The sequence below is a fragment of the Chanodichthys erythropterus genome, chromosome 7 (assembly GCF_024489055.1).
Source record: "Chanodichthys erythropterus isolate Z2021 chromosome 7, ASM2448905v1, whole genome shotgun sequence".
In the NCBI taxonomy this organism is placed as follows: Eukaryota; Metazoa; Chordata; class Actinopteri; order Cypriniformes; family Xenocyprididae; genus Chanodichthys; species Chanodichthys erythropterus.
In genome coordinates this window covers 26235497-26260790 of record NC_090227.1, presented here as the reverse complement: position 1 = coordinate 26260790, position 25294 = coordinate 26235497, and the positions used below count along the sequence as shown (strand labels likewise).

Genomic DNA, 25294 nt, shown 5'->3' with positions numbered 1-25294 from the left:
CAACTTCAGCCTGGAGTTTTTGCCTGGGCGGGCCAACACGGTAGCTGACCTCCTGTCTAGAGCGGTGTCAGTGACGAAGGAGACGGGCGGGGTGACAGCAGACACAGAGAGCGACGAAGACTGGGTCCACATCCTGCACGGGCCCCTCAGTTCAGTAGTCACTCTGGCGGAGCTGCAGCAGGCCTCAGGTGCTGATGAGGCCCTCACGATGCTCCGTACCTATGTCCAGGACGGCTGGCCTGCCAAAGTGGATGACAGGCTGCTTCCCTATTACCGTTTCCGTAATGAGCTCTCCTGCTGGGGAGCGGTGTGCCTGGCCCGTGGCCACCGTGCAGTCGTTCCAGAGATTCTCAGGTCCAGAGTGCTACACATGGCGCATGAGGGACACCTGGGGGTGGTCAAGGTGAAGCAGCGCTGCCGTGACACAGTGTGGTGGCCCAACATAGACCCTGATGTTGAGGAGATGGTACGTAACTGCGCTTGCTGCCTCCTGAGTGGGAAAACTGGTCAGCCCACCACAGCCCCTCTCACCCCGACCCCTTGGCCCTCTTCGCCCTGGGAGCATATTCAGGTTGACCTCTGTGGCGAACTTCATGGGGCAACTGCTCACGCTCGCTACCTGCTGGTTGTGCACAATCTCCATTCGAAGTGGCCAGAGGTTTTTCAGCTGAGCTCCATCTCTGCACACACCATCATCGACCGCCTAGACAGCCTGTTTGGGCGGTGGGGCCTCCCCAGTGTCGTCACAACGGATAACGGGCCCCAATTTGTATCTGCGGAGTTCACAGAGTTTCTCATGGTACGGTCCATCAAGCACATCAGGACAGCAGTGTATCACCCAGAGAGTAATGGGGGGGTGGAAAGACTGAATAAAACTCTCAAAAATGGAATCCGAGCCTGTCTGGAGGAAGGGAAAATCTTCAGCGACGCGCTCAACCAAACTCTCCTAACCATCCGGGCATCCAAGCACTCCACCACAGGAGTGTCACCTGCTTTGCTCATGATTGGGCGTGAACTAAAACAACCACTGGACTGTTTGAGAGCTGAGCTAGCTCCGGCACGTGGGAGCCCAGGGCTCCAGAAAGCAAGAGCTCAGGTGAAAAGTTCGCAGGCTCAGATGAAAGAGAGGTTTGATGCCACGCACAGGGTGAAAACCCCCTCACTTTCTCCAGGGGTTTGGGTCAGGGTCAAACGCCTTCACCGCCAAAATAAGCTGCAGTCATACTGGTCAGAGCCCCTGCGGGTGACTAAGCAGTTGGGGCCGGCTACTTACAGACTGGAGAATGGGACTCGTTGGCACTCAAACCGCCTGCACAGAGTTGCAGCCCCCACCGTACCTGCATCACCTCTGTCCCCAGCAACGGCTCTAAGTTGGCAGCCACAGCCAAGAGATAATTGGAGGGGGGGTAATCCACCAGCAGCGCCCGTTGCAGTTTCACGGCCAGCATGCCCTCAGAGACTGAGGGTCCCGCCCATCTGGCATGGGGACTATGTGACGGGGTGATAGTGACACTGGGAAATGGGGGCTAAATGTTATGTTCTAGTTTCCAGGGGGGTGGGGGGAAAATGTTATGTCTGAAAACGTTCAGTATTGGGTCCTGTTGGACTCTGTTATGTTATACACTGCATGTGACAGGTTACGGTGCCTTTAAGGCTTACAGCAGTGGTTTACGGCAAAGGTCGGAAAACGCAAGAGGTTGGCGTCAGTGGATAAATCTGATATGAACGAAGTTACACGGTGTGGTTATTGAGTCCTACACGAACACAACACCGACTATTACATAACAGTCGGTGTTATGTTGAGATTCGCCTGTTCTTCGGAAGTCTTTTAAACAAATGAGATTTACATAAGAAGGAGGAAGCAATGGGGTTTGAGACTCACTGTATGTCTTTTCCATGTACTGAACTCTTGTTATTCAACTATGCCTAGGTAAATTCAATTTTTGACTCTAGGGCACCTTTAAAGTTCCTGTTTTTCGTGTTTTTTTGAAGCTTTGATTGTGTTTATAGTGTGCAATATAACATGTGTTCATGTTTCGCGTGTAAAAAAACACAGTATTTTTCACATAATTTACTTATCTGTATACCGCTGTTTCCACTGTCATAAAAACGGGCTGATGACTTCCTTGTTCTATGAAGTCCCTCCTTCAGAAATACGTAACGAGTTCTGATTGTGCCAGCGGTTCCTGTGTTGTGATTCGACAGCTCTGAGCGCACCGTGCCCGGAAAAGTCACGCATCTTACCATAACGTGGAGATCACAGTCTATGGTGGAGATGCATGCGCTCAGTGTTATTGTAAACATGTCTTTAATTTTACCCTATCAATTTGAGCCGGAATCAGACCCGGTGATTGGACTGCGGGATGAAAATAACAGCGTTTCGACGACATGGCGACAAACACACTCTACAAACGCAACTCTTGTGTATTCCTGTGGGCGGAGGTTAGTCAAAAAACTGTTTTAGTGACGTCATTAAAGAAGGAAGTAGAGGGATGTAGTCCAAACTGGCCGTTCGATGTAGGCGACTTCTGTTAAATAAAATATCTCGCTTGGCATTGAACTTTGAGCTTTAAAATTTTACAGATTTTATTTATACTCTAACAACAACATTACACACTAACTAAAGTTTGAAACATGGGATCACGAAGAACGGGACCTTTAACTATAAATTACACAAATATACTTTATGTATTTAATCTCACTTTATTAACCAATGTATTTGTTGCTGACTTTCAATGATCTAATTTAACCATAATCATAATACACATAATCAAAAATTTCTTTATATTAGAAATAAGAGTGTTGAACTTCCATCTCCTGGATCTTATCTTCTTTAATCCAGAAGCACATCTGGATTAGTGCAAACATGCATTTCCTTCAGCCTGCATGTGATGCTGACTCCGGCATTTTACTTTCGGTGTGAAATTTGCCAAAAATAGAACTTTTTGTTGTTATTAAAAATCAAACAAGCAAGTGCAGCCTAGGTGAAAAAAAGTAACACAAAAGCAATGTAATGCATTACTTTTCATAAAAAGTAAGTACCGCAATTTTGTAATGGATTACTTTAAAAAGTAACTTCCCCCAACACTGGTTCTGAGGGAAGAAAGTCAGAATTGCATGATATAAACTTCTAAAGAATTCAGACTTTTTTCTTGCAGTTCCGAGTTTATTACTCACAATTCTGACATTTTCCATCAGAATTCACCGAATTGTGAAATATAAACAGTGAGGGAAAAAATATTGTGATATAAAAAGTTGCAATTACCATTTTTACTATTTATTTCAAGCTTCCTAAAGAATATTTTCTGTTTGCATAAAAATGGTTTGATATAGTGCATTTAAATTAAATTAAAATTATATCATTTTTAAACCCTAAAAAATTAGAGTTTAATGGTAGTACAATGCACTGATTATTATTATAACTATAAATATACATTGCAGTTGTTACAGGCACTGACATGATGAAATGGACCATGTTTGTATGGAACATATCAAATCATTTCTATGCAAGGGAAACATGCAATATATTTAAAATGTTTTTATTTATTTTTTTTTTTTTTATTAAATGTTACTTTCATATATCATTAATATTGTATTGCAGGTTTCTCAGAGTGCAAAATAAACCAGCTCAGTGAAGCATAACAGAACTGCTTCTAAGAAGAGAAATGTGTTGTTCCGTCTCATAACATAATTTGAGTGACAGGTTGAGATGAAAATGATACATGAATTTCAGAATTTCAGTTATTATAAGTATTATTATTATTATTTACATTTTTTTTCAAAGTCATTAAACTTTGCACTTATTTCCAGATTTAAATTAGATTAAAACCCCAGATTTTCCAATGTTGGTTTCATACTTGGACCCCACTAAAATAAAGTAAGAGAGGTAACGTAATTTATATTTAAATATTAAAAACATCTACATATAGTTATAATATTTTGTAATAATATATAGTGCTATTGATTTTATACATTATCCACCTTATTTTTCAAAGAGGAAGTAATCTGTGAATTTTTCTGTGAATGTGCGAGACTTCCGATTTATTAGCCTCTATAGGAAAATAACGAGAAGAATATCAAAGTGCAGTAAACTGTAGAAGTATTTGCGCTACAAACAAACCAGCGAGTTTATAATTAAGACAATACATTTAAATAATAGGGTAAGAAATAACAGTGTGCAATATGCACTGTATGTCCGGTAGGAGTCAGTATATTCCGCTATGCTGGCAGGAAAAATACAGAAGATGGTAGAAGAAGAGCGTCGCCTGGATACTGCATGAAGCTTGAGGATGCTCAACAGATTAGAAGGTTATTATCATTTCAAAATCTTTTTACACAGTTTAAATGATTGTATCATGACGCTTAGATTAATATTAATCCTGTTTAATTTCTTGTTCAGCTTGTTTTAAGTTTTATGATTCGAGCACGACATGTAGGCTAGTTTTGGTTCAGTTCATTGGCTTCTTGTTCTATTTCTTCTGTGTTTGTTGTGTTATTATAGTTATATGACGGATATCACTGAACTTGGTGGTGTCTTGTGCATCTGTCTGCATCACAAATTTTCTACTGTTTAGATAAACACTCACAAGTTTGCTTGTTGATTGATCATAATATTGTTTCATGTTGATGTGATGTGCTCGATGGTTTTGTTGTGTCGAGTGTAGATGCCCGAGGAGTGTGTGTCTCTGCAGGCGTCTGTCAGTGTGCTGGGCGCGCTGGAGCGTGTCGTCCGCCGCTGTGTTGGTCCGGACGGGGGCAGTGTGCTGTTCACTCGAGACACTGGAGAAACACTCATCACCAGACATGGACAGCGCATTCTCTGCACACTACACCTGGAGCACCCGATGGCCAGGTACACATACTCACTTTAAAAATACATAAATTAAATAAAAATAAATTATTGCTCATAACTGCAAGATTGGAGTATGATTTTGTTTGCTGAATCATATTCCAATCTAGCAGTTATGAGCAATACATTTTTTGTAGGTTTTTTTTATTTTCATTTTAAGATATTATAAAATTTAATTTATTCCTGTGATGGCAAAGCTGAATTTTTAGCATAATTTCTCCAGTCTTCAGTGTCACATGATCCTTCAGAAATCATTCTAATATGCTGATTTGCTGTTCGAGAAGCATTTCTTATTATCAATATTGAAAAGTGAGCTTAATATTTTTGTGAAAACCATGATACATTTTTATTTTATTTTTTCAGAATTATTTGATGAATATTTGATGAACAGCATTAGATAGATTAACATTAACATATTTTTTGTAAGTATGTAAAAGTATTGTCGGTTTTGATCAATTTAATGAATCCCTGCTGATTAAGAGTATTTAAAAAAGCCTTTGAACGGTAGATAATGTTTATAGATAGATAGATAGATAGAAAATATATCTACAGTATACAGTATATCATCTATCTATCTGTCTGTCTATCTATGTCAGTCTGTCCGTCCATCCATTTGTCTTTCTGTCCATCTATCTATCTGTTTATTTGTCTATCTATCTATCTATCTATCTATCTATCTATCTATCTATCTATCTATCTATCTATCTATCTATCTATCTATCTATCTATCTATCTATCTATCATCTGTTTGTTTGTTTGTCTGTCTAGCTATCTGTCTATCATCTATTTGTCTGTCTGTCTGTCTATCTGTCAATTTGTCTATCTATCTATCTATCTATCTATCTATCTATCATCTATCTATCTGTCTGTCTGTCTATCTATCTATCTATCTATCTATCATCTATTTGTCTGTCTAGCTATCTGTCTATCTGTCTGTCTATCATCTATTTGTCTGTCTAGCTATCTGTCTATCTGTCTGTCTATCATCTATTTGTCTGTCTGTCTGTCTGTCTGACTGTCTGTCTATATACAGCTATGGAAAAAATTAAGAGACCACTTAACATTGATTTCTGAACTTGGAGTGGTCTCTTAATTTTTTCCATAGCTGTATATATATAGAGAGAGAGATAGCGAGACAGATACTGTAGATAGAATTAGATATAAAATATTACTAAATGTAGGGTTTTAGGGCTAAGTCTAGACTTTTTAAGAAAGCTTAAGAAAGCTAAATGAAAATAAATATCTGTGGAATATATGTAAAAGCCTAAAACAAGAGAGAAACTAAAAATTCTGACATTTTTCAGGGTTTTTTATATGAATTATATTATTATATGATGATGTGAATTTATTTAGCACATTTTTGTTGTCTTTGTTCTTTAGGATGGTGTTGGACTGCATGTGTGCACATGCTAAAGCTACTGGAGACGGCACAAAATCATTCATTCTCCTGCTGGCCGCACTTTTACGAGGAATTCAGAACTCAGCTCACATGAACCGCAAAGGATCTTGGACCGGCTCTGGACTGCAAAATCTTGCTAATCGCCTTCTCGCTGTCAGCCGGAAGGAGTTGGATGATGCCATAATGCACAAAATTACCCCATATGCCTCATTGTACTGTAGTCGCCATAGTTACAAACTCAAGGGTGGCATCCTTGATTTGTTGATTGGTGGGTATATTTCTGGAAGAGTGCCGATTGGCCAGACTGATATACTGAAACGAGTCTTGTGTGAGTTCTACCACAAAGTCAGTCAAGATCAAGACACAGTAGAAACAATCTCATTCATACATTCGCACTTCTCTTTACTGCATACGCCAGTGACAGGACTTCCTGTTGGCTCCTCAGAGGTGGTTGAAGGCCTGGTTGTGACTCGTGATTGGTCGGTGTGGACTGAACGGCGAGGTCCATTAAAAGCTCTCATTTTATATGAGAGTTTTGGGCCTTCTTTTGTTGCCGCAGGTGACAACATATCCATATGCGTTCAACAAGACTGGCTGCACCGTAAAGAGAGCATCATGCAGCAAAAGTTAGAGAGTTTATTGGACTTACAGGTGCATGCGGTGCTGTCATCCGTGAAGCAGCCGGAAAGTGTGGTGCAATGGGCTCGACTGAACCACATCGCTCTACTTGAGTTTGTCGACTCGGCCCAGCTGGACTTCCTTTTCAACATCAGTGCTGCAGAAACACTCTCTCATCCACCTCTTCAACACCTCTTGATGCTAAAGAACTGTAGACGTGTGCAACTCGGTGGGCATCGCTATGCTTGTCTGGGAACATTTTTGCGCATTCACACGCTTGTTCTTTGTGCACCAGCACCAGGATTGCTTGATCAGATTGTGTGTGTGAGCCAAGGTGTGTTTGTAATGATGCAGCATCTGTCTCAGAAACATGAAAGCTTTAAAAAACAGTTTCAAAGCTCCATTCAGGTTGCCGACCAATCTCAGAGTCCTTCTTTGGACCAATCACAAAGCATGCTTTCAACTCGAGACCTGTGGGGTGGAATTATGCGTGCAGGTGGAGTGCTTCCCGTTGGTGGCATCTTTGAGTTCTTACTACACCATTTCCTGCTGAACGAATGTAACTGTGGTGACCCAGAGTGCTGCAGGCTGCTGGCAGAGGCTTTGTTGTGTGTGCCCAGAACTTTATACTCTCACAATCAGAGATGCTTCTTGAATATCCAGACATGTTTCTTGAGTCATCTTAAGCATTTGGACAGGGCCAAATTGGGAGGGTCAGAACTGCCTGAACTAAAGTTTGAGCTCGGGTTTAGTGAGAGTTCTGAATTGGCACCGTGTCTAGAGTCGGTCAGTGGTAAACATCAGCTGGTTGTTTCTGTGCTGCAGTGTTTGCACAGACTCTTATGTGTAGGGGCTATTTTACACACCCGCTCTCCATTACGTACCGGCCCACAAACACACTCTGAGGAGGATGAGGAAGAGGAGGAAGGAATGCAAGAGAACCCAGAGCCACTCCAAGAACAGATGCGTAAGCCGTACTGAATATCCTATAATGTTGTGTGTAAATTCTATACACTGTGACTTCTGAATGTAGTGACCTAAAAAGTATTGGATGAAGTTGTGATTAAAAAGGTCTGAATGTTCTTGCATTACATACATAAATAAAACCAAGTGACAGCTACAAACAAATGCTGCTAAACCTTCTCTTAAAATTTGAGCCATTTTTGCAATGACTTTAAACCACCTGATCATTTTTATTAGATTATGATGTCCTTGTAGAACAAAAACTACGGAAGAGGATTAGGGCCAAGCAATAATAAAAAATAAAACCATCTCGAGATTAAAGTTGTTAAATTTTGAGAAAAAACTCAATTTTTCGAGAAAAAAGTCAAAAAAAAAAAAAATTGAGAAAAAAGTCAAAATAAAATGTTGAGAATAAACTCATTAAATTACGAGAAAAACTCGTTAAATTTCCAGAAAAAAGTCGAGATAAAATGTTGAGAATAAAGTCATTAAATTATGAGAATAAACTAAACATTTATGAGATCAAATTCGTAATTTAACGAGTTTGTTCTCATAATTTAACATTTTTCTCATAATTTAATGACTTTATTCTCAACATTTTATCTCGACTTTTTTCTCTAAATTTAACGAGTTTTTTTCTCGTAATTTAACGAGTTTATTCTCAACATTTTATCTCGACTTTTTTCTCTAAATTTAACAACATTTTTCTCATAATTTAATGACTTTTTTCTCGTAATATAACAAGTTTATTCTCAACATTTTATCTCAACTTTTTTCTCGAAATTTAACAACATTTTTCTCCTAATTTAACGAATTTGTTCTCGTAATTTAACGACTTTTTTCTCGTAATTTAACAAGTTTTTTCTCAAAATTTAATTACATTTTTCTCATAATTTAACAACTTTTTTGTCGTAATATAACGAGTTTATTCTCAACATTTTATTTCGACTTTTTTCTCGAAATTTAGCGATTTTTTTTTTCTTAAAATTTAACAACTTTAATCTCGAGATGGTTTTATTTTTTATTATTGTTTGGCCCTAATCTTCTTCCATAAAAAACAGCTGTAGTTCATCACATTAACTACATTTAAAGCCTTTTAAATAAATGCCACTTGCTTTGATATTTTGTTATATAATGAAAAAACATTCAGACATTTTTACATGTTTCTTGAAATATTTATTTGTATAAAATATTTTATTTAACATACTTTTTGTTTAAATAGAATATTTATAGAAATGTGTTTTTTGCAAGTATGAATTTGTATAAAACGGTTCTTTAAGCAGTTCACATTGAAATACAAAATTGTTTCAATTAGTTTTTTTTAAAAATAAGTTTGAAATCATTGTTGGCTGATGCTGTAGAAACATTTTTTTTTTTTTTTTCAATAAAAGTAGCACAATTTACTGTACCAATCAAAAATTTGTGGTCAGAAAGATTATTTTGGAAAGAAATTAATACTTTTATTAATCCTCAGCAAGGACACATTAAATTGATCAAAAGTGACAGTAAAGACATTATGTTATAAAATATTCTTATTTCTAATAAAAAGGCTTTTTTTTTTAGTCATCAAAGAATCCAGAAAAATGTATCATGGTTTCTATAAAAATATTAAGCAGCACTGCTTTCAACATTGATAATAAGAAATGTTGATCAACAAATCAACATTTAAGAATGATTTCTGAAGGATCATGTAAAGACTGGAGTAACAATGCTGAAAATTCAGCTTTGTCATCCAGAGGTATAAAGAGTACCTGAAAACCATACTTGAATTAAAGTACAGATACCTCGCAGTGAAAATTACTCCATTACAAGTTACAGGTCACCGGGTCCAATACGACTTGAGTAAAAGTCTCTGAGTATCTGATTTTAACAGTACTTAAGTATTTTACTCATACTGAATGTAGGCTCAAAGATGCACTAGATCTCAACACCTGCGAGACATGCCAGTGAAAATAAAAAACAGTTTGTGAGGAGAGCAATCACATTTATTTTCTAAAATCAAAATAAAACTGAACACCTCAATATTGTAATAAATCAAGGTCGACACAACAGCCTCTTAAACGTCTATAAACGTCTCAGTTAAGCTCAAGTGCACAAATGGCCATAAGTAAACCAATGTCCTTCAACAAGATCTGGTCAATATAGCGGATTAATAAAATAATGTTAAGTAAAATTAAATAGTCCAAGTCTACTTGCACTGGATGAGCTGGTTTCGGCCTCATCACCGGCTGCAGGTATGACCTCATTCATGTAAAGTAGCCTTTTTTGACAAGTCTGGGTGAGTAAAATGAAACAAAGATACAAACTGCTGCAGAAAAAGTTAGGTGCCTTGCAAATTGTAATGTGTAATTGCATTGCTCATCACAAATTTATTGGAGTAAAAAGTACATTTAAGAGAGTAAAAGTTGCTAATATCTTTGATACTCAGTAAAACTACAAAGTTGCTGAAAAGATACTTAAGTACAGTAACTAATTACATTTACTCAAATACTTCACATCATCATAGGAATAAGTTATAAAGTGCCCCTGTTATGCTTAAGTGCATGACAAATAAAGTTATTGTCTCCTAAAAGAAAGAATCGATTCTGAACTGCTGAAACGAGTCATCAGCCATTTCAGTCTCACTTCCTGTTATATACCCACGTAAAAATGTATCATATTTGCATAATGCCAGCCTATGAGCTTCACTGGCTGCCCGCGAACAACATCTACTTTGACCCGCCTTTAAACACTAGTTGTAGTTGAGGCCTGAAAGAGTATGGTTCGTGTTGTTGACATGCACTTCAAAAGGATGAGGACTTGAGCTCTAACTGATGCGGAAAAACTAACACCATTGTTACTGTTCGTATCACAGTGTACACAGAGGAAGCCTCCGGAGCTAAAATTCAGATATGGTAATAGGCGTTTATTTACTGACATGTGCTGTAAGCAGTTGACCAATCATAACAGACTGGGCCTTCTGACAAATCAGAGCAGAGTAGACTAGCGGTTAGGAGGGGTATTATATGAAAACTGAGGTGTTTTTTGACCTTGGATGCATGTAGGAACCTACGGAAGAGGATTAGGGCCAAGCAATAATAAAAAAATAAAACCATCTCGAGATTAAAGTTGTTAAATTTTGAGAAAAAAAAACAAGATAAAATGTTGAGAATAAACTCGTTAAATTACAAGAAAAAAACTCAAACTCATTAAATTATGAGAATAAAGTCATTAAATTACGAGAAAAAAGTCGTTAAATTATGATAACAAATTTGTAATTTAACGAACTTGTTCTCGTAATATAACAACTTTTTTCTCGTAATTTAATGACTTTATTCTAAACATTTTATCTAAACTTTTTTCTCAATTTAACATTTTTCTCATAATTTAATGACTTTATTCTCAACATCTTTTCTCGACTTTTTTCTCGAAATTTAAAGAGATTTTTTCTCGTAACTTAACGAGTTTATTCTCAACATTTTATCTCGACTTTTTTCTCAAAATTTAACAAGTTTTTTCTCATAATTTAACGAGTTTTTTCTCGCAATTTAACGAGTTTATTCTCAACATTTTATCTCGACTTTTTTCTCGAAATTTAATGAGTTTTTTCTCATAATTTAACAATTTTTTTCTCGAAATTTAACAACTTTAATCTCGAGATGGTTTTATTTTTTTATTATTGCTTGGCCCTAATCCTCTTCCATAGGAACCTTTAAAGGGATGAAAATTATATTTTCATATTAGATATCCTAAGTGTATATGACTTTCTTCTTTCAGCCAAACACAATCAGAGTTATATTAAAAAATATACTTGCTGTTCCAAGCTTTATAATGGGAGTGAATAGTAACTTGGATTTTGAAGCCCAAAAAAGTGCATCCATCCATCCATCCATCATAAAAGTAATCCATACGGCTCCAGAGGGTTAATAAAAGCCTTCTGTAGCGAAGCGATGCATTTTTGTAAGAAAAATATCCATATTTATAACTTTATGTGCTATAATCACTAGCTTCCAGTAAAGTCGCAAGACACAAGTCGAGTTCCGACCAAAAGGTGAACTCTGACCCGACGTATGATGTATTGACGAACGCGGAAAGGCAGAGGATAGAGCAAAACAAAACACCGGTTAAAACATATAACATTCTTGAGTCTGTCACTGATTATATATGTATGAATAGATTTGTCAAAGTTGTTAGTTATTAGATATAGTTAGATGTGGTCAGAACCATGATCTTGTGTGTCTTTCACCCAGCTCAATCTCCTCCTCTCAATAGATGTCCAGACGGTCCCAGAAGTCACAGAAATGGTCCCTGTCCCCGTGTTGTGGGTGTGACTGTAGAGTCAGGTTCAGGATGGGCCAGCCCTCTGTAGCCGTGTACCGTGGCCAAACAGCAAGCCTCTGCTTTCTGCAGAAGTGCGTCTGTTCACTTTGAGAATTTGGGTCCCCCGTGTGGGCAAACGTTCCCCAGTAGCATGCCATTCGATTGGCCAAAAGGCTCTCTTGAGGTGTAAGTGTGAAGTTTGTGCTGGGGGCGGAGTCAAACAGAAAAGGAAGTTCTGCCCCATGGCAGGTGTGATTGTAGCAGAAGGGAAGCCCCGCCCATATGTTGGGATCTGATGGAGCGTGGTCGAATACATACAACCAAACAGATCCGCCAGCTCTTACTCCAGAACGAGCAGACAATCGAGCCGGACACAGAAACACATAATCCGTCACAATCTGCAAAAAAAGGCCCATTCCTTCATTAATAAAATTAAAGAGCGCATAATATCTAACCTATATCTTGTGCTGTTTGTTTTGCGTTGTTTATGTCTGTAGGATGCTGAAGTCTTACCTGTGAAAGCATTACTCTTCTGTCCTGGTTTCGGTAGAAAGGAATGTATTTGTACAGAATTCTGAGCGCATGTTGCTTAAAAATGGCGACGGTGTAGAGCACACATTCCAGCATCGACACGGACTGGTTAAAAACGCCATACGCAAAGATCACGCCTTCCTCAGAGGTTGTACCTACAGTGCAGACCAGGAGAAAACTCACAAAGGTAAACAATGCAAATCTTACAAAATATTCCAGGTTAACTACGAGGTAAGCAATAAATTTGTCCCACAGCAGTTATTTCTTACAGTAATAAGATATCACAGCTTATCTTGTATTTAACCTAGAATATGCTGATGTTGTTGTCGGAGTATATGTAGAAAGTATCAGAAACCTAGTATAATAGGCTTGTAACTCTGCCAGCGGCCTGTTTGGAAGGCTGTGATTGGCTGTTCCTGGATCAGCTCTCCATCAATGAATGGCCCCCATGTCTCAAAGACCTCCAGGAAATGGAAAGGGTTGATGATCTTAGAACCTTCAAAAGACAGAATTAGATTTTAATTGAATTATTTCAGTGTTTGTGCATGATAAATGTCTGATATTTTTGTCTGATATATGTATTTATTACATGGCTCTCTGGAATCCTTGATTCTAATCGGAACATTATGCATTTTTATATAATTTTCACTAAATTGTATATTTGAATATCATCCCAAATAACCATATATCACTCTGTATATGCTTTTGATCACATAATAAATAATAAGTTCAGAATAAATTAATATTTAATGTTCATTCATTTATTTATTTATTTGGCAAATAGTTGTGTATTAAGAGGGATAAAAGCAAAATAAACCCAATCAGGATTATACAAACCCCTCAATTTTGTGTCTGTATTAGTTCGTATGTAACATGTCCAGTATGAGTCAGTGTTATTTTAATATTATTTATGTAAGCAATAAGGTACAAGAGGCTGTGCTGTATTGTGAATAATTCACGGCTGAAGGGCTTCGTTAGGCATGACGCGAACCCCTTCAGCCGTGACTTATTCACGATACAGCACTAGCCTCGAGAACCTTATTGCTTTTATAAAACGGTTAAAACACAATACAAATATTAAAGCCAAAAATATGTATCAATGCAACTTTCATGAAGTACACTTTCACTAAAAGCCTTCCTTCAGCCGGAAAAAATAGTCCCTGACCGTGAACGGCAACAGAATTTACATTATTACGTCATTAATGGCGGCAAAGACTGTCTTTATGAGTGTGTCAGTCAGTAGCGAAGACTTTTACATTGAAAAGACAGAAATGTTGTGAACACGGAACAAGACGCAACTGAAAAATGCTTTGACTAGCGCTGTCAGTAACAGGAAAACCCCTTAACTATTAAAAGGACAAGATATTGCAGCGGACATTTAAATAGATTTTTTTTATTATGAACATAGGACTGTCCTATGGAAAATGTTAAATCTGAATGCAGGTAATAAACTCAATCGATCTCTTTCTCACTACACTCTTCTACATAATACAGTAAGCTTCAATGAACAATATCAATTGAGAATATACAGTTTATGTTGCTAAGAGTGGTTGCTAAGGGTGTTGTGTTGTGATACACAAAACCGTTGGGTGAAGCGGTCATAGCCGTATTTTATCGTGAATAAAACACAGCTATTGACCAATCAGAATCAAGGACAGGAACTAACCATTATATAAATACTATTCTAGTATTTATTAATATTTTGACGTAGCTTTTATTTTTATATTTTCAGTATTTCATTTTAGTTAAAGTTTTAGTATTTTTTTGTGCTTTTGTCATTTTTTATTAGTTTTTTTTAATATTTCTATTTAGCTTGAATTTATTTTTATTCCAATTCATTTTATTTGTGAATTACTTATTTTAAAGTAATTTTAGTACTTTTTAATTATTTTTTAATAACTTTTTTAATTTTAATTTTAATGTGTTTAATTTTATTATTATTATTATTATTATTAAAATATTATTAAATTATTAAATTATTATTAAAATTATTAAATTATTAAATGTAGTTTTTATTAATTTTTATTTCAGTTTTAGTCATTTTAGTAAATGAAAATGGGAAATATTTCTTTGGCAAATATAAGCTAAAATAAGTTTACATTTTTTATTTTATTTTAATGTATTTCTGTTAAAGGTGTCCTAGACTCAAAAATTGAATTTATCTTGGCATAGTTGAATAACAAGAGTTCAGTACATGGAAAAGACATACAGTGAGTCTCAAACTCCATTGTTTCCTCCTTCTTATGTAAATCTCATTTGTTTAAAAGACCTCCGAAGAACAGGCGAATCTCAACATAACACCGACTGTTACGTAACAGTCGGGATCATTAATATGTACGCCCCCAATATTTGCATATGCCAGCCCATGTTCCCAACATTATAAAAAGGCATTACACAAGGGCAGCCAGTTAACGTCTGGAGCTGCACACAGCCGAATCATCAGACTAGGTAAGCAAGCAAGAACAACAGCGAAAAATGGCAGATGGAGCAATAATAACTGACATAATTCATGATATCATGATATTTTTACTGATATTTGTAAACTGTCTTTCTAAAAGTTCCGTTAGCATGTTGCTAATGTACTGTTAAATGTAGTTAAAGTTACCATTGTTTCTTACTGTTTTCACGGAGACAAGAGAGCCGTCGCTATTTTCATTTTTTAAACACTTGCAGTCTGTATAATTCATAAACACAACTTCATTCTTTATAAATCTCTCCAACAGTGTAGCATTAGCCGTTAGCCACGGAGGACAGCCTCAAATTCACTCAGAATAAAACTTTTAATATCCAAATAAATACTTTACTCACATAATTCGAAGCATGCATGCAGCATGCATGACGAACATCTTGTAAAGATCCATTTGAGGATTATATTAGCTGTGTGAACTTTGTAAATGCGCTGTAATATAATCGAGAGCTCGTGTGGCAGGAAGCACGCATCTTAAAGGGGCGGCGCCGAGTGTAAATCAGTGCATTGTTAATGATGCCCCAAAATAAGCAGTTAAAAAAATTTATTTAAAAAAATCTATGGGGTATTTTGAGCTGAAACTTCAGACACATTCAGGAGACACCTTAGATTTATATTACATCTTGTGAAAGAACGTTCTTGGGCACCTTTTAAAGTTTATTTTATTTCAAGTTTTTTTATGGTTTTAATTTTAGTTAACTAGACCCCTGCTTTAACTGAACTTGTTTCCTAGGCAACATTTCTATTTAAGTTTGTTTTTCATTTAATATTTAATATTTTACTTTATTTCAGCTTTATTTAAATGAATGAAAATGATTTTTAATAGTTTTAGTTAACAATGACACTGTATGTGTACCTGATTTAGCCTGTGCGTTGAGTACAGCATGTGAACTGAGAGAGCGCAGGCAGGGCAGATCAAATGCTGAGCAATTAGTTAGTTTAGCAAAATCCCAGCCCAATTTCACAGCATCCCATCTAAAACATAATACACAACATTATTATCAGTTTCATCATAATTTCTCTGTTGTCTCAGGAGGCTGAGGCTCTGTTCCAAATCGGTCACCATTGTTTTGCCAAGTAAGACATATTCCTGGGTCAACATATTTTGTTGATCCTTGAACAACATCCCTGTCTGATCATTTAGTCCAAACCCTATCCCTATCTAAACCTAACCCTACCCATAACGTAAGCCTAAAATCAGAGGGAAATGATAAGTGAATAACACTGATATAGAAGCACCTGACACTGGTTGTGAGCCTGTACTTGACATAAACTGTTAACCTCAATTCTGATTGGTTGATTTGAATGTTGCTCCAGGATCAACAAAGATGTAGATCCAGGATCATGTTGTACTTAGTGAAATTCACCGTTCCAAAACCTAGTAAGCTGCCTATGGAGGAGGAGTTCATGACACCATAGACATGCAGACGAAGTAGAATTGCACTAAGATACCTTGATTTGCCCATATTCTCAAAGGCTGCTCTGTATTTATTCTTCACAGAGAAGGCAATCCCAGAATGCATTGCACCAAGCAATAAATCCAAGATGGTGGAAGAGGTGAGAAATATGTTGAATAAAAATTGTATAAAAATAATCCAGATTAATCTCAATGAATTATTTGACACTATATTTCTGTGTGTGCTGTATGTTTTCTAAGTTAGCAATATGTTAAGGTCAAATGTATTGGCTCCAGGCCACAAGGCAGCTGACAGGGTTTTGGGAAAGAGTTTAAGAGTGTTTTATGTGTGCTTTACCTGGTTTTCAGTGGCAAAGAGAATGGTAAACTCTGTATTGCTGCATGTCTAAACAAGGACTCACTGCTCTCCATCATCAGATGAAGACACACTGATTGGGCTCCAGCGCTCTCGCCAAACAGTGTGACCTACACACGCAAATATATATATATACAGTAATTAGATCTCCACACTGTCGTCATTCATCCACCCACCCCCATGCGCTCTGATACCTTATTTGGGTCTCCTCCAAAAGCAGCAATATTTTCTTGGACCCAGCGCAATGCTGCCTGCTGGTCTAGAATCCCATAATTCCCCACTGCAGAGCTCTCAGGATCTTTGCCTGTGACTAAGAAGCCAAATGCACCTAAAAATTGACCACAACATCTTACAAATTTGCTCATTCAGATGTCAGCACACACACCAATATGGAAAATGTAATGCCTTTTTACTAACCAAGACGATATTCCATGTTTACAACCACGGTGTTGCTATAGTTACTGATGAAGCGGCCATCATACAGAGGTTTAGAGGCCGAGCCAGCAATGAAGTCGCCACCATGAATCCACACCATCACTGGAAGTGCTGTTACTATTGGCAACGACAGGTTGACGCTCACAGGTACAAACACATTTAGATATAGGCAGTCCTCGCTAACCTGTGTACAGTAAATGCAGATTCACATTCACACCGGTAGTAAGAAACCTTTTTTAGATTAATACACAGACCCATAAATATATGTGCTGCTGTGATACGTGGTTGCTAAAGTGTTCTGAGTCTTTCTTAGCATGTTGGAATGTGGTTGCTAGGGCATTGCTAGATTGTTGTTGTCAGGGTCTTGTTATGTGGTTGCATAATTGTTCTGAGTGTTTTTAGCATGTTGCAGTGTGGCTTCTAGGTAGTTGCCAGGGTACTGCTATGTGGTTGCTAAAATGTTCTGACTCTTTTTTTAGCATGTCAGAATGTGGTTGCTAGATTGTTGTTAGGGTGTTACTATGTGGTTGCATAAGTGTTCTGAGTGTTTTTAGCATGTTGCAGTATGGCTTCTAGGTAGTTGCCAGGGTACTGCTATGTGGTTGCTAAAATGTTCTGACTCTTTTTTTAGCATGTCAGAATGTGGTTGCTAGATTGTTGTTAGGGTGTTACTATGTGGTTGCATAAGTGTTCTGAGTGTTTTTAGCATGTTGCAGTATGGCTTCTAGGTAGTTGCCAGGGTACTGCTATGTGGTTGCTAAAATGTTCTGACTCTTTTTTTAGCATGTCAGAATGTGGTTGCTAGATTGTTGTTAGGGTGTTACTATGTGGTTGCATAAGTGTTCTGAGTGTTTTTAGCATGTTGCAGTATGGCTTCTAGGTAGTTGCCAGGGTGTGGCTATGTGGTTGCAAATTGTTCTGAGTGTTTTTAGCATGTTGGAATGTGGTTGCTAGGGCATTGCTAGATTGTTTTCAGGGTGTTGTTATTTGATTGCTTATGTGTTCTGAGTGTTTTTAGCATGCTGCAGTATGGCTTCTAGGTAGTTGCCAGGGTGTTACTATGTGGTTGCAAAGTGTTTTTAGTGTGTTTCAGTGTGGTTTCTAGGTAGTTGCCAGGGCACTGCTATGTGTTTGCTAAAATATTCTGACTTTTTTAGCATGTCAGAATGTGGTTGCTAGGGCATTGCTAGATTGTTGTCAGGGTGTTACTATGTGGTTGCAAAGTGTTCTCAGTGTTTTTAGCATGTTTCAGTATGGCTTCTAGGTAGTTGCCAGGGTTTTGCTATGTGGTTGCTAAAGCGTTGTGACTCTTTTAGCATGTTGGAATATGGTTGCTAGGGCATTGCTAGATTGTTGACAGGGTGTTACTATGTGGTTGCATAAGTGTTCTGAGTGTTTTTAGCATGTTGCAGTGTGGCTTCTAGGTAGTTGCCAGGGTGTGGCTATGTGGTTGCTAAAGTATTCTGAGTCTTTCTTAGCATGTTGGAATGTGGTTGCTAGGGCATTGCTAGATTGTTGTCAGGGTGTTGTTATGTGATTGCTTATGTGTTCTGAGTGTTTTTAGCATGTTGCAGTGTGGCTTCTATGTAGTTGCCAGGGCATTGCTATGTGGGTGCTAAAGTCATCTACGTCTTTCTTATAATATTGATATGTGATTGCTAGGGCATTGCTATGTGGCTGCTAAAGTGTTTTAAGCATGGTTCCTATGGTGTTGTTATGCAGTTGCTGACATGTTCTGAGTGTTTCTACATGTTGCAAATGGTTTCTAGAGCGTTGCTAGGTGGTTGGCAGGGTTTATGTGGTTGCTAAAGTGTTCTGAGTGTTTCTTAGCACTTTGCAATATGATTGCTAGGTGGTTGCTTACAGACCCAAGTCAAAAGAGCTTATTTTTGGGTCCCTATATCCATTTCACAAGTTTACACATGATATCAAATATAGTAATTTCTATAGTAATTTATGCGAATTTGGTGTGCTGTCCGGGGGAGGGCTCCGAGCTCGGAATTTGGCCCGAATCCAGAGTACTCCCCCTCCTTAACTGGGATAGAAACCAGCTAAGAGTGAGGTGATGGGGTGGTGGAGGGATGCTGTGAAACGGGACAGAGGTGAGAAACAGCTTTATATACCAGCTTCCTCTTGCACTGATGGCTGGTTTTAAAATGTATCATGATTAGCATGTTGCTTACCTTAGGAGGACACAGCCGAGAGAACTCTCCAGCACACACCTGCATGCACGCGGGACGGGGAAATGTGGCATTATACGTGTACGACCAAGGTGACACGGGTGAAGGTGGAGTCCAGCGGTTTTTTCCCACAGGAGGGTCGGCATATGGAATGCCATAAAACACGTGAGCTTTGTCCAAAGTACGGCCTTGAATTCGCCCGAGATGTGTGATGACCACTGGATCTTCACTAGCCGTATCATCCAGGCCATCAGAGGTGTTATACAATGAATTAATTATGCATTCATTATCACATCCCACCTTACTCAAGTCCTCATACCCAGTAATATCCATCTCAGGCTCCTTGTGTACAATATTATCATCTTTGCAATTCATTTCATTACATGCAGATCGAGTTGTTGTGGAATCAGCTGCTGAATACATATCACTTGATTCAGCCACAGTGATTCTTGAAAAATCATCAGCACTAGCATAAAATTCTAGACTCTTGAGCACGTTTAAAGGCTCATCTAGAGAAACGTCATCCAAGCTCTCATGTATTTCATTTCGTTCGGTGTTTGGGATGTTAAACATCATGGTCCGAGTCCCAGTTGTGTGTACAGAGAAGCCTTTTTGTTGAGTTTCACTTTCATGTCTTCCTTTCACAATTGGCATCATTAAAAGTAGCGTAACCACAATCAGTGTAGTACCAGACGACACCATGATGGCCTTTTAAATCCAGATGTATATTCAGAGAGTTAGTTAAGTTAAGATAGATAGTTTAGTTCCACTTACATAAACAGAAGAATCTCAGCTGCCTAGATCCACAAACAGATGCTTCCAGAAAGTTTTATGTTGTTGATTCCTAGTTATCGCCGTCCGTATAACTATCATTTGTCTTAAATTTGCAAACAGTGAGTGCAAGAGTTGCATGTAGAGGAATCTGACTTTGTCTTGTGCCTCTGTTAAATTTCACGTGACATCAGTGAGTTAGATTGGCCCACATTCACAAACGTTTCTTTCAGGCTCTCTCACGCACTTGCTTACAAGAGTGCTGTTGTGAAACAAATCAGATTACAGGCAGTGAGAGGTCAGGATACTGCAAATGCACAGGTCTTGCTGTAAACGAATGTTTTGTCTGTTTATATACAACAAAAACAAACTTAATTGTGAAAGTATAAAAAAAATTACAAAATGTAAAAGAAAACCTGGTGTTTTTATCATGTATTTGCATCTGTTTTGTTGTGTGTAACCTCCTTAGATCAAATGTGGCCCAAATCTGTTTTTTTTGTTTTTTTTTTAGGGGGGGGGTTGCCCACATGTGACTTATATCTATTTTCCCCATGACAGTGTGAACAACAAAGCGCATGGAATCTGACCTTTTCAATTCTGATTTGTGCCACTTCAATATGTGATCTGATACAGGTCAGATGTTTTGTAATGCGACTGTAGTATGAACAGTCATTTCGGAATTTTACGTCACTTGAGATCAACATTCGTCACAATTTTGCGCTCATGGGAGTCTATTCAAAGATTTTACATATCCAACGTAATCGACAGTTCCGAAAGGTAGTTTGTAAAAGGGCAGTGATATGTCAGAACTCGTAAATATTACAGAGACAGCTCTATAATACAAACAAAACATGAGGGGCTCGTATCATAAAAGTTTCAAAACGCTGATCTCTTTTGTCACATAATTGTCTTTATTTTTCATATTGCCTGCGCATAATTTCGCTGGCTTCCTCGGCAGATCACACTATAAATAAATCGCCTACTTTAATGCCGTGTTTACTTCCGTATGACAGCACACGGTGTGTTGCTAAGTATGCGATTTGCGACCGTGATAATTGGGTTACTTTTTCACTGTTTCTGTGGGTTGTTTTTTTGCAACTCCGTGAGTTACCGGGATACCCCACCGAACGCGTTTGGGCTAGTTTTTGACCCTTCCGATCTAACCAATCATAACACTGAATCCGCCATTTTTCCCGACAAGCAGTCAGGAGTTAGAAGATTAACCTCGGTGGACTTGAACTTGAAAAATGGTGTGTACTGACATCTTTCTGCATTTGAAACAACATTCCTTTTCATGTTCATTCATGTTTATTTGATGCTATAAATTAACTAGTAGGATGAGATGATCAGTTCACGAGCCACTTGAGCTGAGGCGCCAGAGCAATCTGTCATGACACATTAAAGCCACAAAACGGTATTTATTGTTCAAATTTTTTCAAAAATTAACCAATTTGAGCTGGGACTTTGTTTAATATCATAGTAACCTGGGGCCTGTACCATGATGGTAGATGAACAAACTCAGGGATATAGGATTAGTTTCGAGTTGACAAAACCAAACCACACCAATCCGGCTTTGTTGGTACCATGATGCAGATCATCAACTTTCTCTGTCAACTCAGGCTTTGATCCTGAGTTTGTGGAGCGCGGGCACATGAATCCATGACATCAGTGGCAAACAGCCAATCACATGCCTTGCAACAGAAACTGTCATTCACTTCTCGCGAGAGAGCCAGTGTAATTCAAAATTCTTTCGCTGAAAATGAAGAATTTAAATGCATTTACACTAATAGAAAATACTTGTCTGTGAAAGAAGACAAATAAAAGAAATGATCTTTCTCTATCAGTGCAAGTGAAAGTTGTGAAGTTTGTTGATAATATATAGCGATAGAGACTTAAACATACAAGGTCACATGTAGTAAATTTTAAAGAGTATATATTTACTCCTTATTTAGGCCTATTACATAATGATCTATATTAATATTCATTGAAACTAAGTACTTAATAACTACTTTTACACTAAATTTGCCTGTGTGTAATGGATTAATAAAAATACAGATCATATAATTATACAAATCATATATAAATTATATTATTATTAAGACAATTTCATCATTAAATATTTGTTTTTACTATATAATGACCTTTAATTTAGAGGAATAGAAACTGGGGGAGTGACTTTATTGCACTGGGTGTGTCAGTGTCACTTAGCTTACGTCTGATTGGTCCAATTTCAGTTTGAGATCTCTAACACAGAACATAACCTGCCCTGGAGCAGGTTAGCCGTGGAGCGTAAGTTACTAAGGCGATGAACACCACTAAAAGCCAAGTTACTTTCATGGTACCTAAAACCCAGGATTGGCGCAAACTAATCTGAAACTTACCTGGTTAGCCAGCTAATCCAGCTTCATGGTACAGGCCCCTGCTCTGTCTTGTCTGTCGACATGTTGTGAGTGTCCTCTTTGCTCCGCGATATATTTACACTCTGTGTGGCGTGACAGTGCCATGGCTTGTCGGATAAAGCAACAGTAACTAAGGGGGGCGAGTCTTTGCGAAGAGTGGATTTTGTGGTAAAAACCTGGCAACCACAGATGTAACGTTCTTTTGCGCATGCAGGTCAGTTCAGAACCATGATCTGTTTACACCAGGTTTACACTGGAAATCTGATAGGCCTGTTGGCCACATTTAAAACTACAATGTGAACAAAAATCAGAATTGAGCATTAAGGCTCGCACTGTCAATGTAGCCATAGTCTCGTACTACAGTTTTTCTCAATCGGTTTGGCTTCAATTCTCGAATGAGACTTTTTTTTTTCTCTCAAAACAATAAGTTCAGGTCTAATCCATACAGTTATCAAAATCTGTCAGACGTGCATGTATATTCCATAAATACCTATGACATGGAATATTTGTAATGTCTGCTGAATTGGCAAATGGCCTGCCATTGTAATGAAATAGGAATCACAATCTTACCAATCAAGTTAGGAAGCATACAGAAGGCTATATGGAGTTTGCCCGGCACAATCACTGCCATTTTTGAACATGAAGGAATGTGTAAATACCTAAATAGCAGCAGCAGATTTTTTTTTTTTTTTTGTAGAAATGTGTTACATATAAACTGAAAATACACAGTTGCTTGTCGTGGAGGAGCAATAGGAAGATATGTAAGAAAGTGTGGTGTTAGGAAAAGACATACTGTAATAGAAAACAAAATAGAATACAAAAGTAAATGTGCTGTATAAATAAAAATGTTTTGTCCCACTTTATATTAGGTGTCTTTAACTACTTTGTACTAACATTCACTGTAATTGAATCATTTGATACAATCCACTTATTGTGTACATACATGTATTTACATTCTAAAACAACAAATAGCAGCACGTGTTTCGTAATACAATATGAATACAATAAGTCCATTGTAATTGTTTTTTATGTAAGTACATAGTCAATAATGACACCTAATGTGTGACCAATGTCCATTTTCTTTTTTGTGTACTATAGACTTTTCCTAGTAAATTTTTACCTACTGCTGAAATCTGTATCTAAAAAGCTCAGTGTGATGCACAAACACATTCATCTTGGCAAAACTGGCATTCTTGTATAGTGTAGAAAACAGACAGTGTCAACTAAAAAGTAGAAAACATGCAATCTGTATATAACAAATATTTTTATAGTGAAAAAACATCTAAAGATTTTGACCAGTGTGGCTCACACGATGACAAAAACACTTTTTATTTTGGTGGCACTGGCCAATTTACTGACAAAAAAACTAGGTTTTGAAGCATGAATTAAATAGTTTGCAGACATGCAATAGAGTTCTGATGTTCCAGCGAACAGTTGTGACAATTGAGCTTACAGTTTAGAGAACGTTTTAGAGAATGTTAAAAATGTGCCAAAGCGATTGTGAAACACTGTAATAGCCTGGACTGAAATTTTCTTTACAATCTCTTGTCTGTGTTTTGTCATTTTCTGTGAAGTTATTAAAAATGCAATTTCTACAGATAATAATTTCAATACAACTCTATTATCAACACGTTTTTGAGGTCTATTAAAATATATTTTAATAAAGCAAAAAAAAGGTGTTTTAACAGAAAAGTTCACATAAGCATGTTCATATAAGCTTTTTTTTAAATAGTATTTTGGCATTTTAAAAAACAATTCAGGTTTATACAATTCAAACGGAATAACACCACGAACCCATCAAGATATTTATGACTCAAAAATTCATATACTGTATATCTTTAAATATTTGTTTCCTTTATTTATTTAAAAAAAAATAATAATGATGTAGATGTGTATATGTATTCAGTGTAAAGAAAGTTTGATTTTTACTTGATGAGTACACCAACTTAACCATCTTGATCATCAATAATTGACTTAATTTTTTAAATTGAAAATTGTTTAAATGAGGTGTGAGAACCAAACATGAACACAAAGATGACTTTTCAAAGAACTTTACTTAAATATTTTAAACTAGATTCTTAAAAAGATTTCTCATGTTCTTCATCTCTGACATCCTCATGTGTCATTAATTTAGGTGTATGGACATCCTAAAAAAATGGATGACACATTACTCATGTACTAATAGAACGCTGCTGATTGATTACTCAGAAAAATAAACTACTTCAAAACATAATTCGTAACTTATGACTCATAGCTGTTCTCACTCACGGCCTACAGTGTGCTATACGTACACCCGTTTCCATGGTGACTGTAAAATCATCAAGAATGTGTCGTGACTACATTGGTAATATGTGTGAAACACACAACAACTGAATTCTCAGCCACCGTACTGATGTGTATCTTTACAACACTATTACACACACAGTCATGTTCACACTTCGTACTCCTGAGAGGTTGTAACACACTTTAGAAATGAGGTCACAGAAGACAACCAGTAAGAGTATAAAATAACCCAAGTTTATTTAACTCACACTTTTATGATTGCCAATCTTAAAAAGTAAAATGAAAATAATTTTTAATCAAATGCATTTACAAACTTACTGTGTATATG

The 25294-nt window shown here is 37.3% G+C and overlaps 2 protein-coding genes across 2 annotated transcripts; one reads left to right on the top strand and one right to left on the bottom strand.

The window, feature by feature from the left end:
• The first annotated feature begins 4253 nt into the window (after window positions 1-4253).
• Window positions 4254-8108, top strand: bbs10 (Bardet-Biedl syndrome 10). Its single transcript, XM_067389185.1, has 3 exons — window positions 4254-4308; window positions 4665-4852; window positions 6230-8108. Exons 2-3 carry the CDS (start codon window positions 4665-4667, stop codon window positions 7845-7847), a joined length of 1806 nt encoding a protein of 601 aa, XP_067245286.1. The 5' UTR covers window positions 4254-4308; the 3' UTR covers window positions 7848-8108.
• Window positions 8109-12073: 3965 nt separating this feature from the next.
• si:dkey-30c15.17 (cAMP-regulated D2 protein) lies at window positions 12074-20215 on the bottom strand. The gene is made up of 9 exons (XM_067389184.1): window positions 19942-20215; window positions 19517-19875; window positions 17316-17517; window positions 17093-17226; window positions 16881-17008; window positions 15983-16101; window positions 13015-13155; window positions 12642-12814; window positions 12074-12526 (listed from the first exon to the last, which is right to left on the bottom strand). The coding sequence occupies exons 1-9, from the start codon at window positions 20213-20215 to the stop codon at window positions 12074-12076; spliced, it is 1983 nt and encodes a 660-aa protein (XP_067245285.1).
• Window positions 20216-25294: the final 5079 nt, after the last annotated feature.

Coding starts and splice junctions, on each gene's coding strand:
- si:dkey-30c15.17 (XM_067389184.1), bottom strand. CDS start 20,215: ATGGTGTCGTCTGGTACTACACTGATTGTGGTTACGCTACTTTTAATG. Junction 17,518..19,516: donor CTCGGCTGTGTCCTCCTAAG/GTAAGCAACATG, acceptor TACTGTACACAG/GTTAGCGAGGACTGCCTATA. Junction 17,009..17,092: donor TTGGAGGAGACCCAAATAAG/GTATCAGAGCGC, acceptor TTGCGTGTGTAG/GTCACACTGTTTGGCGAGAG.
- bbs10 (XM_067389185.1), top strand. CDS start 4,665: ATGCCCGAGGAGTGTGTGTCTCTGCAGGCGTCTGTCAGTGTGCTGGGC. Junction 4,853..6,229: donor CTGGAGCACCCGATGGCCAG/GTACACATACTC, acceptor TTTGTTCTTTAG/GATGGTGTTGGACTGCATGT.